We start from the raw sequence: 15,829 nt of genomic DNA, 5'->3' as shown, positions 1-15,829 counted from the left end.
AGGAAAATAACATTTCTTTTATTATGTAATACATCGATACTTATATACCATTTGGCAATAATTACTATAGTTGGAAAAAGCAAAAATAGATTTATGAAATACTTCTCGAAGTAGAAACAAACAGAATTTGATCTACTATTTCCTAATCTACTGAAAATTGAGAAACGACATTATATATCTTGAATGACTACTCATTTTTATTAATTATGAACCATCAAAGCGCAATGATTGACATTTCTAATGAAAATATGTCACAGAGAGACATAATAATTTTAAGCATTCTTAACTTCTATGTGATTTTAAGGCTGTTTTGTTATTCAATCAATTTTCTGTTATATCCTAAGATATTATTTACAGAAAGGATAATGGTACCACAAAGAAATATTAAAAAATGATTGTATGCCAATATTGTGGATGCCTAGGTATAACCATCACATATCCTTAATTTAAATCAAATTTAATGTTTACAGAAATGGATTAGTGTATATTTTTGCTCTACAAAATATAGATAATACTTAATATTTTCCAATTTTTTAATATTCAATTAAACGTTCCTCGCTTACGGATGATTACGATCACTAATTGACGTATTCTCTATTGAGAATATCTTGTTTCTTCGACACAGTTAAATTTCCTTGTTTCGTTCTTCGTGTAATCTTTCCATATTATACTTATATTGCCTCATTTTGTACAATCCGCATAATTGAATCTTTCCTTTTATGTATCATTTAGAACTTTGATGGTCTTATTATTTGACGTTCCATCTACAAAATAAAATCAGAAACGTATCTTCAGACTAACCTCTTAGTGGGACCGTTATCCGTCTCCGATTCGGTGTCAGTGTTGGCCACTTTGCCGACTACGTGTCTAGATTTACGCGCGCTTGCCGATCGCGTAAGTTTCCTCGTGATGTTTGCAGTGTTATTTACAGGTTTAGTGTTTTCTACGTCGGAATCCGTACACGGTGGAACCGTAGCATCTTTAGTAGGCATATTCTGGAATACAAACAAAGCGTGAGAATCGATAGATATCAATATTAGGTTTTTTCATACCAATCCAACAATATTTTACCGGATTGACTAAACAATACTAAAAATACAGTCGAAAAAAGGTCAGTTAGTCAGATAACTGATGGAAGTTAAATACAAACAAAACGAAGAACTCAGTGGAAGCTAAGCTGTATACGATAGTTTAATCTCTCAAATATGACAGAGTTAATAACGTGACTTTCTCAATATTTCGGTGTGATAAAAGAGAAAAAAAATAGAAGATTGAAATAAACCAAAATGATACGGAATCAATAATATTTTTAGCTCACAGCCAACCTTTGCCTACCCCTCTTACATCTGAACAAGGTAATTTCATAAAGCATAATACTTAGCTATTTATCTGAATTTAACTAATTTCTGGATATTACTGAACAAGGACCTATGCTAGACGATCAGTCTATTTTTTTTAAACTATAACGATAAAAATAACTTATAATATTAAGTAAAACGAACAAAAACGATATTTTTTTAAGTCAGTTAGTTCATCAGATCCGCGCAAAACTATTAAGGAATTTCAGAAGAGATTGGCTGTTCCTGGTCGATGATATAAGATCATTTGAAAAGGCTCGACAAAAACACAGGCAAGGAATTTGGGTTCCGCAGTCTATTGCAGTCGGCTTTGGACCATCAAAATGAACTTTATTAAACTTAATTGAAGAGTTTAAAGGCGGAATTATTAAAGTCCTAGTTCATAATAAACACAACAATGCGAAACTGTACGTACTGTAAATTGCACAGGACAAGATAGATGAACTGGTTCTAGAACTTTTAACACATTCGCCTTATTCTCCTGAAATAGCACCATTGGATTATCATTCATTCCAATCTATAGAACACTTGCTTCGAAAAGAAAATTTCAATTCAACAGATGACGTTCGCAAAACCGCAACAATTTTATATCGAAGGCATCGAAAAATTACCCAAATTGTGGCAAAATATCATAAATATTAATGAAAATTATCTTTCGAAATAAATATTGTATGTTTTTTTTGTAAATAATATTTTTCACTAAAAAAAGGTATTATATTTTGCTTTAGCTAATAAATTGTTATTTATAATAGATCCAGATTTGTGATTTCTTAAGCTAGATAAAGGCTCACAGAAGACACATAGGGATTTAAAATTGTTGGTACTTTCTGTCATCAGCGAGTCAAATTTAATTTAAAATAGTATTTATTTATGTTTTTACATTTTTTTATTTATATGCGAAAATATAAAAAACATTTTTTAAGCAGATTCGTTGCAAAAAGTTATTCATGGGATGTTCACTGTTCTGTCCAAAACTACATAAATAGGTTTAAGAATTGAAACAGGTTAAATGGGAACAAGTGGCAGCGAGTGAGCGTTGGTCAGAACAGTAAACACCCCATGAATAACTCTCCATAACAAATCTACTTAAAAAATGTCATTTATAATTGTATATAAATAGATAAACCTTATAAATAAATGAAAAAAGTAGCATTTTTTTTTAAACAAATTAAACTTATCAGAGATTAATCGTGGAAAGATTAAAAAAGCATTATTCAGCAAACCAAAATCTTATTTGTGAGGATTAAAAATTGGCCAGAAACTAACTCTCATATATAAGTGAATCACATCCGTTAAAAAAAATTATTATTGGAACGTTTTTATTTGAAGACCAATTCCAATTTTCAATAGTTTCAATACGATGGCACTTTTAAAAAAATCCAGCAGTAAGTAGTAGTGATACTTATATATACACCGGTATCTAGTAACTTATTTCGACACAGTCAACTGCACGTAAACGTCGGATGTTAGAACTAGTTACCTTTTCAGTTTTGACGGGTTCGGGTTTAGCGTTTTTGGAACGGCCCAGTTTGGCGGCCACGACGGCCGCCTTCTTGGGCGCCGCCGGACTCGCGAGAGACGGAGCACTGCTCTCGGCGTCGGAGCTGGAGGCCGAGCTGGAGCCGGACGCGGAGGAGCTGGTCGACGAAACGATCGGCTTGGAGGGAAATTTGTCGTTCTTGTCGCGCTCCGGTTTCTTCTTGTCGGGAGGTTTCTTGGCAGCGTTGCCTCTTTTCCGCCGGGCGGGAGGCTCAGGGGGATCGGGTCCGGGTCCGGGCCCGCCTCGGTCATCGGAGGACGCGGAGGTCTTGGGTCGCCGCGTCTCGGGCGCGGGGTCAGCGGCCGGCTCGGGGACGTCGGCCTGAGCGGGCCGGTCCTTGCGGTCGCGGTCCGACTCGGAGCTGTTGTCCGGAGAGAAGATGCTCTTCTTCTTCGGCGGCCGCTTGGCCTCCGGCTCGGCGTCCGGCCGGCCTTTGGACGCCTGCCTGCGAGCGCCGCCCGTCCGGTGAGGCCTCGGCTCGGACGCGGGGCCGTTGCGACCCCGCCCGGCCGAGGATCTCCTGCGCGGCGGAGGGCCGTCCTTGCGGCGCTCGTCTTTCCTGCGGTCTTCCTTCTTATCTTCCTTCTTGTCGCCGTTGCCGCGCCGCTCGGGCTCGGCGGCTGCGACGGCGGCGGGCGCTCGCTCCTCAGCCGGGGGCGCCGGAGGGGGCGGAGGCGCTTCGACCGCGGGCCCGCCGCCCCGAGGCTTTGGAGACTCCGACGCCGAGGAGTCGGTATCGCTGGAGCTGCTAGACGAGTCCGAGCTGTTCGACGAGCCGCTCGAGCTGCTCGTCGACGAGCTCGACGAGGACGTCGACCCGCTGCTGCTGTCGGCCTGAAACGCGCGCCAAAGGAACCGTTATAAACATTGCACTTAACCTAGGCGAAGCCTGCGAGCGCGCCGAGAGCCCCCGCGCGCTCGCGTCTGCCCTCCTTACCTGTCGGCGCAAAGTCATTCCGGGCGGGCGGCGCCCCCCTGCGGCGGCGCCCTACGCCCGGGTAAACACCGCCGCGGCGGCCGCCATTACTGCTTTGACATTTGGCGGGTGTTGCTGCTACTACCCACCGGCGGACGCCGTCGCTAAAACTTGACAAAAATTCAAACGTCAAAGGGGGCAAAGCCCTTGAGCCCTCCGATTGACTCTGTCTTATCGCGCGAATGAAAATACCAATAAATAATTTTCTCCTTGACATGGGGGTAATATCGAACACCTCTTTTCTTCATTTCTCCTTCACATCTATATTAAAAAATATATCAATCATTATATTTTATTACAACATTATTCATCATAATTTTAAACTAATTTAACTCGTTATTTGTTTACAAAAAAATAATAATTTAGAAATGCGCACATTCTTATTAAGCTAATATAGTAATGGCTTAATTAGAAATGATCATACCACATAATACACAATCGCTAAACGTACATGAAATTATAATTTAAACAATTAAATTCTTCATTTTATAACTTCAATTTACATTTATCCTCAATGTTGCCAGGTTTTGCATACATAGGCATTTTTAAATCTTTTTCTTAACTTTCACGCTCCCATGCTATACCGTTTTGTCAGAGAATTTCACAAGAGAGAGATGGGTGAGTAGAATAGAGCGAGGAAGCTAGGGCAAGGTGCCTCACGTTCTAACTCGCTCTGACGCACGCATCAGACGGCGTTTCAAACGTGCGTCGCCAAAATGTCGCTAAGTCAGATACACGCCATATAATTATATACATTACGTCTGGAGACGCTGCTGGCTACGTTGTCCCGGTGAGATATCGCCTTTTCATTATATTTTAAAAGTATTATTTCTATCCTTACTAATATTACTACGAACTTATAATATGAAAGTATTGGTCAAAGTGTACTCAAATTGAATTTTGATCAATAGAGGGATACAAAAACAAGTATCGCTTCTCAGAAGGTAAAAATGCCGTACCGTTGTATTGGAAACTTAACCAAGTGTTTCCGCTGCGACGGCGCCGACACAATTTTATTGCTTTTGACGTGAATTTTTGATTTCTAAAAAGGAACAATTGTTTTTGGCGTTTTTATGTTGGTTAAAAATTGGTTTATATATGCTTTGTTCGATTCTCGCTTATTGTAAATCGTAATATTATTATAAAAATCTTAATATTGTTATAAAAATATAAACGCTAGATAACTGAGCGTTTTCACTGCGACGGCATGACTTTGTTGATTTCGACTTGAACTCTAAACAAAGGCGTCATTTGTGGGGGCGGGGTCAGATAAGAGCATTTGAATTTGGCCAGAAAAATGCATGGCATATAATAAAATAAAAATAAACGACCACTGATTGGTTAACTTTTGCCCCCCCCCCCTATTGAAAAATTCTGATATGATGTCCATGTCTACACATTAATATATTTTTTCAGATTATCTGAATAAACAGCATTTTTACTTTTCACAAGATATAAAATCGTGCTTCAAATTACAAGTTAACAATTACTTACAAAATCAAGAGGTGTTTCTTTCACATCAAAATCCCGAAAAGTACTTAACTTTCTCACGTTCAAAATATATTGAAATATTAGGTTGTTGCTTATGGTGCCGATCCAAATAAATGACAATCTGATCATTGATTTGGATTGCAAGACATTGTTCTTGAAGTTAAGTTTGCTGCACCTGTCCATTATTGAACATTGTCATTTATACTTAAACGTTCAGGGTGAAACAAAGTTTCGCATTCTGTGACAGAGCTGGGAATAATAACGCCGCCGCCTTTTTCGACTCCTTCTCGAAAGAGAATTCTGTAAAGTGCAAATTGCACCTTAATTTTTAAATTGAATGGTATTTAATCGATGACTCGTTTGAAGATCTTCTCTATGTTAGTGTCACTCGTCTTTAATTTACGGATAATAACCACACGTATCTCCTTCCATTCGTATGAAAAAATATTTCAGTCTAATAATGTGTAATGTTAGTTTGCTGTTCATAAATAGTGTAGGGACGAAGACACCCTTATTCAGTAGAATATTGAAGGATCTTGTCCATCTTGAGTGATTTTTGTGTATGCGACGTATGCTCTCAGTTCTGTGAAGTTTGATTCCTCCATCTCACCTTATACTGATTTGTATTTTGAATTGAAATTGTAGTCCACTTATGAATATTTTACTTCTTCTTTGGACACTTAAAGACGAGAGGTTCTTCTGGGGCTAATTTGGTTTCCGATTTCATTTTGAAGGGTTGCGAAGTCAGTCTCGATGCTTCAACGAATTTTTGATCTAATTCTCAAAATATCATCATTTCTTGATCTTTGGAAATGCACAAAGGTCATCCTTATTCATAAAAAGGGTGACAATTTTTGCATAAATAGCTATAGTCTAGTCGCAGTGTTATCAGTTATCATTCTTAGATACGGCTTCAATCACTTTCGGCAAGTTCTGTTGGACCAACAGCATGGGTTTCTTTTCACCTTTTTCGCGATTATTTACCTTCTGTCTTTCACTAAAACGGTAACAAAATCGAGAATCAAAACGGTCTTAAAGCGAGAATTTCAATGTTTGTCATGGGTTATTGTTATGGTCGGCTGATTTAATTTGACTATTCTCAAGTTATTTGAGCGATCCTAGACAGTTTGTAACATACGGCAGTCGATTATTAAAATAGTATTATCCGTTTGGAGGGTTCTTCAGGGATCCAGGGCCCAACTGCTTTTCACGTTATTTAGGAATGAGACAAATACAGCAGTTACACATTAAAGTTTTCTTCTATATGTAGATGATTTAAAATTGTATAAATGCATTCGATCTGTTGCGGATTCCTCTCTACAGAATGCCTTAGATTCCCTACGGAGATTAGCTTCCGTTTACCATCTACACTTTGGTGTCAGAAAGTGCCATATTGTGTCATTTTCTCAATCTCTTTTGCCACCAGTTTATGGTGGAGATATTTTGCCCTGAGAAAAATCCATTTTGCGATCAAATGAAAGTTCTCTTAACACATCAACGACGTCGACGACTATGATCAATCTTTCAAGGTGTTCGGCTTTGTTATGATGAACGCATTTAGTTTTGTCGATCTGTCAGAAATTCGCGTCCCCCATTACACTTTAGTTCGCAGCATTCTTGAATCGCAGATGATATTATTTAATGGTATTTTATTTTTATAAAAAAGCTTATAATACTGGATTTATGATTTTAAAAATTTAAAGAAGCGACCGCCTAGCATGGTCGTAAACGGTGTGATTACGATATTCGAACGCCGGCCGATCGTTCGTCCGCAGCGTTCGGCGCTCCGCGTTCGCGGTCGGGCCGCGGCTGTTGCTGCTGCTGGCCACGGGGGATGCCGCCTCGAGGGCGCAGCCCCAGCCGAGAGCAGCGGTACGTAATATTCTGCCGTGACCGCCGTTTGCGCCTTCAACTCGGATTCGAACATCAAACTGCCTAAAATCCGACCGGATGACGTTTGTCAAAGAAATAGATGTCCAAACACTCTGCCCTATTGGACTCTCACGTCAATTGTGCATACTATTTGCGTTCATATTATCGTTTTTACACATTTCTGAACAAAAATGTTATCAGTTTACATTCATATCAGTGTCGGACAAGAGCAGTCGGTATTTAAGGCACTTGATTTTATTATATATTTATGCAATTTTAATTAATTATATTTATTTATGTAAATTAAATTAAAAAAACCGTTCTAAACATCGGATTTTTTTTAAATTTATTCTAAAAAATATATTTATACATTTATTTGTATACAATTATAAATTACATTTTTTAAATAGATTCGTTGTAAAGAGTTATTCATGTGTTGTTCACTGTTATGACCAAGCTCACTCACTGCCGTTATTTTCACCTAACCTGATTAAATTTTGAATCGTTTTAATGTAGTTTTGGTTAGAACAGTGAACACCCCATGAATAACGCTTTGCAACGAATCGACTTAAAAATTACATTTATAATTGTATACAAATAAAAATAAATGAAAAAGTATTTTTACCTCCGATATCAGGAAAGTACCAAAATGCCAATTTTATTCGCAGTTTGTCAGTTCACGTTACAGCCAAAGCGAAAAAAATAATTTTATTAAAAAAAAAATATTTTAATAAAACTCAACATTTCTATACTGTACTTTCGGGTATTGAGGCTGAAGGTCCACGACTTTGCAGCCATGTAGAAAAAATAATTACAGTATATTTAATAGGTACAATTACCACACTATCTCTTAGAATTCAGTAACGCTGCATTCTGCTCCGATGTGACCAAGTGTCACTTCTTTGATATTGATCGTTCGAGACAGCTCTGGCAAATCGCAGATAAAGACGCTTACGAACCAATTACATCTCTTCTTGAACACACGTCCAAAATGTATTCACGCCTTAAGATTAAATACAGTCCAGATCGGCGATCGCTAACGAAGAGTTTGAAGAACAATGGTAATATAAGCAGAGTCGAACATATTGTCTGTTTTGCGTCTTCTCGTAGTTTTTTTTCGGCGGTGATAATGGGTGGTTAATGTGCTATTAGATGGTCCTTGCAATATTTTCAATTGTTGTCACTTTTGTGGTAACGAGATATCTCTTCCATTGTGCGATGTGTGTTCTAAACCAGTGGTCTTCAACATGGTGGTCCACGGACCGGCGCTGGTCTGCAACAAATTATTGCCGGTCGATACAAACTTTCACCCGATTCGGGGAATCCCCTACTGATGCTACACAGCCTTGGTAGTTTTTTCAACTTCATATTTCTGTAAAAAGACTTTTTCATCCATGTCAGTAAAAAAAACTAAACAGAGGAATCGATTGTATGTTAGTTCAGCGCTTCGTCTCTCAGAATACACGCTGCAACCACCTATATCAAATTTGCTTGCAAAAAAGCAGCAGCAAATGTCGCACTAACAAAAAATTGTAATTTTATAGCATTAGATTAAATATATAATATTTTATCTAACATTGGTTTTTATTTTGGGTTGACGCCGGTCCGCGAAATATTTTTCCCATTTCCGCCGGGCCGCGGATGTAATAAGGCTGAAGAGTACTGGTCTAAACATTCGTAACAGGTTGATGTAGTGTGGGAGACTTATTTTTTCGTTGTTCAACTGGTCGTTATAGTGATCCATAAATTGCGACTAATGGCGTAGGTGGTTGAAAAACCCCACAGTACTACTTACTTTTAGACAAATAAAAAAATATTTTTAAAATTTAATCTTTCTTGCATTTGCGATAAAATCAAAGTTTATATTACAGAAGAAAGTAGTTTATAAAAGCAGGTTTTCCGATTTTTATTATTAAGAAAATAAACAGCACAATTCAACGTCAGTAAAGTTTCCATAAATGGATTGAAAATATTACGTGATTTTAAACAATGATGAGGCATATCCTTATTTTACAGGAAAATTTTCAATCAAATTAAGATAAACACATATTTTTCTCTGAAAATACACTTTATTTGTATGTAGGTAAAAAGTTGGACATATGACGTAATTATCATGCGCAGAACATTGTTTACAAACGGTGACACTTGGATTTAAACATGTATAACATTAACAGGATGATTTTAACAATTTTTACATTTGATCGGATATTTTGTTATATCGAGGTTCTACTGTACTTGATAATATCCGTTCTATAGATAAAAAACTTTAATTTGCCGTAGTTCAATATTCAAATATGATTCTTGTATCTAAATCTTTGCTTTCAAATAAATTCTCCACATGATGCATAACCATTCAAAATTATTTGTAAATTGTTCATTATTTATTAATGTATATTTCTTTGATTATAAGATTTCTTGATTTTCTATTTCCTTGAAAGACAAATAAATTTCGCAATATGTTAAATACAATGAAACCGTTCTTCTAATTTCATTATAATAGAATCTATAACGTGGTATTGCAACAAGATATGTTATCCACCGTGATTTGTCTTCAACGAGTTCATCTAACATATATTAATTTTGGGTTTTTGTTTAATTTATTGCAAAAGTCAATAACTATTATAAAAATTTGTTCTATTTTTTCTTTCGAAAATCTTTAAGCCTATGAATTAATTCTGACGATTATAATTGTCATGTTTTCTCTTTGTAGTGCTATTTAATTTATCTAGTATTAAGCTTTAATGTAAGGTATATAAGACATTTATTGCTATTCATCTGAAAGTATAATGATTTTTCAAGCGAGTGTAAGTTGCCAAAAGTTAGTCGTCTTTTTATATTTCTCAAGATTGAACCAATGACCTTAAATTGTTCATAAGAAAAATAATGTGAATAATATGCAAAATCTATAATTTATTATATTACATTTATTTTAAAAAGTCAGTTTTTAAATAAAATTCTCTAATGTTTTTCCTGTGCATTTGATTTAGATCCGCTGTGTCGGTCATATTAAATGATAAAACTTGTGTTTCAGTGTCCGCCGTCATATCAAAATTAATATTGATGGATGATCAACATTGCACAGTGCAGATAGCTTTTATCATCTACCAGCAGACGAAGAAAAATTATTTAAAAAGGCCTATATAGATTCGAAAAATATTGCAACGTTAACCCTTTGCACTCCAAGGACTTTTTCTAAGCCATTTTCAGTGAATTGGACAATAATTATGTTTGAAGTAATAGCTAATAATTAATTTAAGAACTTTCATTAGGTATAATTTGTCAATAAAATATAGTTTGAAGTAATAAAACTATAATTAGTTTTAGAACTTTCGTTAGGTTAGGTTTGGGTTTGACAGCAAATGGACGTTTTGCAACTGTCAAATTGAATTTCATAGACATTTTAGAGCAGCATATAATTTCACTAGCGCTTATCAGTTAAATTATATTTTCTTTAGTAGAAATATATATATACTGATAAAAATGTATTTGGACTTCACGGTGAAAATATAACTTCACAAATAAATAATGATAAGTATGTAAATGTATATATTATTACGTATGGAAAAGTTGGAATCATATCATTTTACTAGCACATGCCAGATAAATTATATTTTCACTAATAAAAATATGTATCTACTGGTGAAAATGTATTCCGATATAATTTGACTGAAATAGCATATTTTTAAAAATAGTTTTGGGATAGAGTCGAGACTGTTTTCTTTGAGGGATAAACCGAGAATTTCTGGTTTAGAATCATTAATGTCATTTCAGCTTTTTCCAGGGGGAGGGGCAAAAGCTGGCCAGCCAATGGACTTTTTTCTTAATATTTCGATTTCATTAAAATTCATGGTGTTTCATTAAATTACACGAATTTTTTGGCCAAATTCAAGGGGGAGCAAACGACCCCGCCAGCCCCTTACTTAATTGAACATTTAGAAAATTTGTCAAAAGATCCAAAGAAGTTTGAAACTAGAAGCAATGCAACACAAATGCTATAAAATATTTTTAATTTTAATTTCATTGCTTTTGTTATAAAAAATCAAAAGCTATTGCAAGATCCTAACTATGAATTTCACAGAAGCAGTAACTGATCTTAAATCTTTGGAATTAGAATTGTTCAAATTCTGCGATGATTTATGCGAAAATTTTGTTAAAATATCAAAAATAAAATGCACAGATTAAAAAAAAAAATTGAAAAAAGCATTTAGCGACATAAAAGTATTGATTGATGCAGAGCTTTCAGTAGACTACAAAATCATATGACATGGACTTCGATGGAAAGAATTTTTTACAAAAATCTGATGCTTAATATAAAAATAATGCATGCTTTGATATAAACTAGTGTAATACACATATTCAAAATAATTGGAACGCTTGAAAGTTTCATTGATTTAAGATCCGTATTGTAAATTATTAATTGAGCTCTTTGCATATTTACAGTTATGGGTTGTGTCCAAAGCCGAAAGGACGTTTGCGAAATGCGACCCAACGAGTTCTGCGTGATTAACATTGACGAATGCGGAAACGGACTATGGACCGGGCAATTGGAAGTGGCGGAGAACGAACTGATTCTCCACAGACGTGGAAAAGAACCCACGAGATGGCCCCTACGTTCCCTGAGAAGATACGGTTTCGATAGGGAAATATTTAGTTTTGAATCAGGTATGCGTTAAATTAAATCATTAGAGTTTCATTAAGTTATTCTAAATTATTAATATTTATTTAGGAAGAAGATGCCCGACAGGCGAAGGCATTTACGCCTTCAAGTGCCGGAGAGCAGAGCAGCTATTTGGCACATTGCAGCAATGTATTCAATTGAGAAACCACAACAACGAGAACGTATTGGACAGCTTAGCTATGGAACAGATGCCGTATCCGCCAGGAACTCTGCCCCGTCCCATCCCCGACTCTCTGCATTTTCTCCCTAGTCATAATCAATCGGAATATTTAGAACCAGCGCCCGCCACTGCTTTTTCGTCGACCTCTAGATTCTCCGGAGTCAGATTAGGATCCGTAGGCAGCGGTCCGCTTAGTCCGGAAGTTCATTCTCCCGGATCACCGTCAAACAGTAACATTTTAGAAGTGATGCCTTTAGCTCCTCTTCCGACTGCGGCAGCTCATACTAATCTGTATCAATTTCAAGATTTTCCTCTTAGAGAGCATAATAATAACAAGAAGAGCAAAATCGATTCGATAAGTCATTCCTATTTAAACACTGGAGACATCAACACCGATTTGGCAGTGCTCCGTCATTCGTTACACTCCCAGCATCTGCTTCCCGATGAAGACGAACCGATCGATTTGAATATGTCTCTGAATCAATACAACAACGGAGTGCCCTTATCTCCTACCCTCAGCACTTCCAGTGAGCATTACGCGATGCTCACGCCGGCCAGAAACGCAAATAATAGATTGTATATGAACTTGAACTCTGGAGAGGCGTCCAATATTTTGCCGGCCATCTGCGAAGAGATGAACGCGGGTTTTGCGCAGAACGATATGACGATGACTAATTTTAACTTCGATATGGACGAGGATAAACACAACTACGCCAATTTGGGACCCGGAGAGGTCAATTACGATCCGCGGCTCTTGAATTATAACCAGAACGGTCAAGCACCTAGGAGTTTAATAGGTAATATGAACATAGCGTGCGATCCTCAGTCGGAGGCGGCCACCAAGATTAATTATGCAGTGTTAGATTTAGATAAGAACGACGACGACTTAGCCAATGATAACGTTCAAAGTTTACCGCCTAGTAGTCCGAAGAAACCGGTGATAGGTTATACGATAATCGATTTTAACAAAACGGAAGCGTTGACTTCCGTCGCTCTGGGTACTGAGGTGGACACAGAAGGGTCCAGAAAGACGAGGCACAATTCGTCGGCCCTTCCGCCCAGCCCCACCGTCGCCTAGCGGCGGTGGAAAAGAGCTGAAGCTCTGAGTCGTCGTTAGCGTTCTCGGGTTAAGCTTTATTTGTAATTGCACCACATACCAAAGCAACGAATTAAAGTTTTAATGTTTATGGCCTCTCAATTGTTAATTTCTATTAGCATGTTTCAGTTCATCGAACATGTACACCTTTTTTCCCGAAATTTTATAAATTGTCTCTCAACAATATTTGGCTGAATTCAGTTGTACCGCAAAACTTGTGGGCAGTCATGAATTTATATGGTAATGCACGATAATACTTACACAAAGAACAACCACTTTTTAGTGTTAACTCGAAAGTAATTAGTGTGTAGTTGCTTTAACAAGCAAATAAAGTTGCTTCGTGATTATTATTATTTAGGAATTTATAGTGTTTGTCTATGAGATTTTAAAATTTCGGAACAGAAGGTATAGTGCATAGTTTACGATACATTAAGCTATCAATTCCAATGTGTAAGGCAATAAGATTTTGATAAAAAAAAAACAATCTGCAATTAGTACAAATGCTTTTTTATTGAAACGTTCAGAGGTCTAATTGAAATTAATAACAGATTGATTTTTAATGACGAGCTTTAAATATTCGGTACAATAAATACCTTTATTTATGTATTTTTAATTAAATTGCTAATATATTAGAAACTGACGTAGTCTTATAAGTAGCTCAAAATATTTTACAATATTTTATATACGAGTGACGAACAAAAAAAAAATGATATGCACTAATTTTTGCGTTAGTATGTTATGTATACATATCTCCAAATGTGCGCACATGAATAATACAACGGTTTTTGAAAGTTGACTTCCAAAGAGCGACCATGATTTTCGTTCCAATTTTCCAGACGCCAGATTGGGAATTGATATTAATATTAATTTGACGACAAATATTTTCTACATATTTATAATATATGTGATGATGTGATTTATATTGAATGTCTATATTTATGTAATATAAATATATACATATGTTAAAAATCAATTGGTTGGATATATGATTTTTGTAACGTTCTATTAAGGTTTTATTTTATATAACTGTTTAAATGTGTATTTGTATTACGAATATGCGATAGCTTAAGTTTATCTGTATTTTATATAATACAAAATCATTGCATGAACAAAGTTTTCCATCAATGCTCGGTAATATTACCGAACATTATGCTTAGTAGCCAAGCATGAGTCAAACGTAATATTTACATGAATAACTACTGGTTAAAGTTGGACATTAAATATGTTTTTTTTTTTTTATTAAGTTTTTTGACTAATGATTTATTATTATCATTGACACACTGAAGTCGTAATTTGGACTGATTAAGCATATGTAATTATTGTTAGATTGACCAATTTTTTGACAATATTTTTTTACTGTATAGTGTATATTTATAAAATTCATCCGTATCATATGTTTTCTGCTTCAATTCTATTACTCCAAAAGTATTTTTTTCTCAAGTCAAACTTCTTTCTATAACTATTCTATAATCATCACAAATAAAGTGCATTCATTACGACTTAAATTATATATGTAAATTATATTCGTCCATTTGTTGCAATATAGTTTTTTGAACAAGGTGCCAAATTGAAAATTAGTGCCAACTTCCATTGCAATCGATCAAATTCTTGCCATCATTTCAATTTGTGTCGTACAAATCTGTAATTATCAAATAGTTTTTAAGTCTTGTGTATATTTTTTGGAACAAATACGTAATTATTATTTTTTATGTTAAATAGTTACCAATATATGTTTTTAATCATTATTTTTATTTGATATTCGACGCCAGTGTTTATCCAAAGATTTTCATTATTTATTTGTATGTTACCAAAGCAAAACGGTAGTAGTAGTTTTCTCATGTATTTCGATAGTGCATCTTTAAGTTCATGAAATTATTATCTTTATTTTTACTTGAATAATATGTGATAAATTGAAAGGAACGTATTATATTTTTAATTGCCAAAGATTTATGTATAAAATTTATATATGGAAAAATATAACTGGATGTGTAATACTTTGATGGAATGTGTAAATTTGTTATATGGATTTAAAAAATAATAAATTGAAGAAAATAAAACTTTTATATCATTGATTCCTAAAAAAGCACGTCGATGAAAGCTTTGGGTCCGATAATATTGCTGGTTATTATAAAAAAGTTTCCTGACCGCTCGAGATATAAATTGGAGTTATTATTACAATATAAATTGTAATAATAACTTCAATTTATATCTCGAGCGGTCCTCTAATATGAATTGGAGTTATTATTACATCCGCAGGTAAAGCACCTTGCAGTGACTTAAAACTTGTTCTTGATAAAGCTGTGAAAGTGGTTAATTTCATAGTCGAGGATTTTTGAAGAACATGGTAAGATCTACAAAATTGTCCAGTAGAAAGCGACTATCGAACAGAAGTGCATTGACAAATACAAAACACTAGAGGAACTATACTAATTTTACCGCACTAAATACTCAACAATTTATTTATTATCTTCGAAACACGCGTCAAACAATACCATACTCTTGTTTTTTAGATAATTGTACATGGCGTGGCTTAACAATATGGAAATTGTTCTAAATAAGCTTTCTCTTCCATTCATCTAATTCTAAGGAAACTTATAAAATACATTTGGCTCGGTCATTAATTGCCTGGTAAAACTTTTATTATGGTAAAGATGTTAT

General features: G+C 35.5%; 2 protein-coding genes across 3 annotated transcripts in view; one reads left to right on the top strand and one right to left on the bottom strand.

The window, feature by feature from the left end:
• Positions 1-3,931, bottom strand: part of chm (lysine acetyltransferase chameau) — a 73,969-nt gene extending 70,038 nt beyond the window's left edge. For both annotated transcript variants that reach the window (XM_088204733.1, XM_088204734.1), the window contains exons 1-3: positions 3,836-3,931; positions 2,839-3,732; positions 802-995 (exon numbers count right to left, since the gene is read on the bottom strand). In XM_088204733.1, the coding sequence (XP_088060859.1) occupies positions 802-995; positions 2,839-3,732; positions 3,836-3,853 (1,106 nt within the window). In that variant the 5' untranslated portion in view covers positions 3,854-3,931. The remainder of the gene's footprint in view (positions 1-801; positions 996-2,838; positions 3,733-3,835) is intronic.
• A 3,178-nt stretch (positions 3,932-7,109) lies between these two features.
• LOC148225975 (uncharacterized) lies at positions 7,110-15,228 on the top strand. The gene is made up of 3 exons (XM_088204016.1): positions 7,110-7,237; positions 11,678-11,899; positions 11,964-15,228. The coding sequence occupies exons 2-3, from the start codon at positions 11,680-11,682 to the stop codon at positions 13,151-13,153; spliced, it is 1,410 nt and encodes a 469-aa protein (XP_088060142.1). The 5' UTR covers positions 7,110-7,237; positions 11,678-11,679; the 3' UTR covers positions 13,154-15,228.
• The last annotated feature ends 601 nt before the right edge of the window (positions 15,229-15,829 follow it).

Source organism: Plectrocnemia conspersa, unplaced genomic scaffold (genome assembly GCF_051122295.1).
Source record: "Plectrocnemia conspersa isolate PC_06_02 unplaced genomic scaffold, ASM5112229v1 ptg000014l, whole genome shotgun sequence".
Taxonomy (NCBI): Eukaryota; Metazoa; Arthropoda; class Insecta; order Trichoptera; family Polycentropodidae; genus Plectrocnemia; species Plectrocnemia conspersa.
The sequence above is the reverse complement of the archived record's forward strand: the minus strand, read 5'-3'. Positions and strand labels throughout refer to the sequence as shown.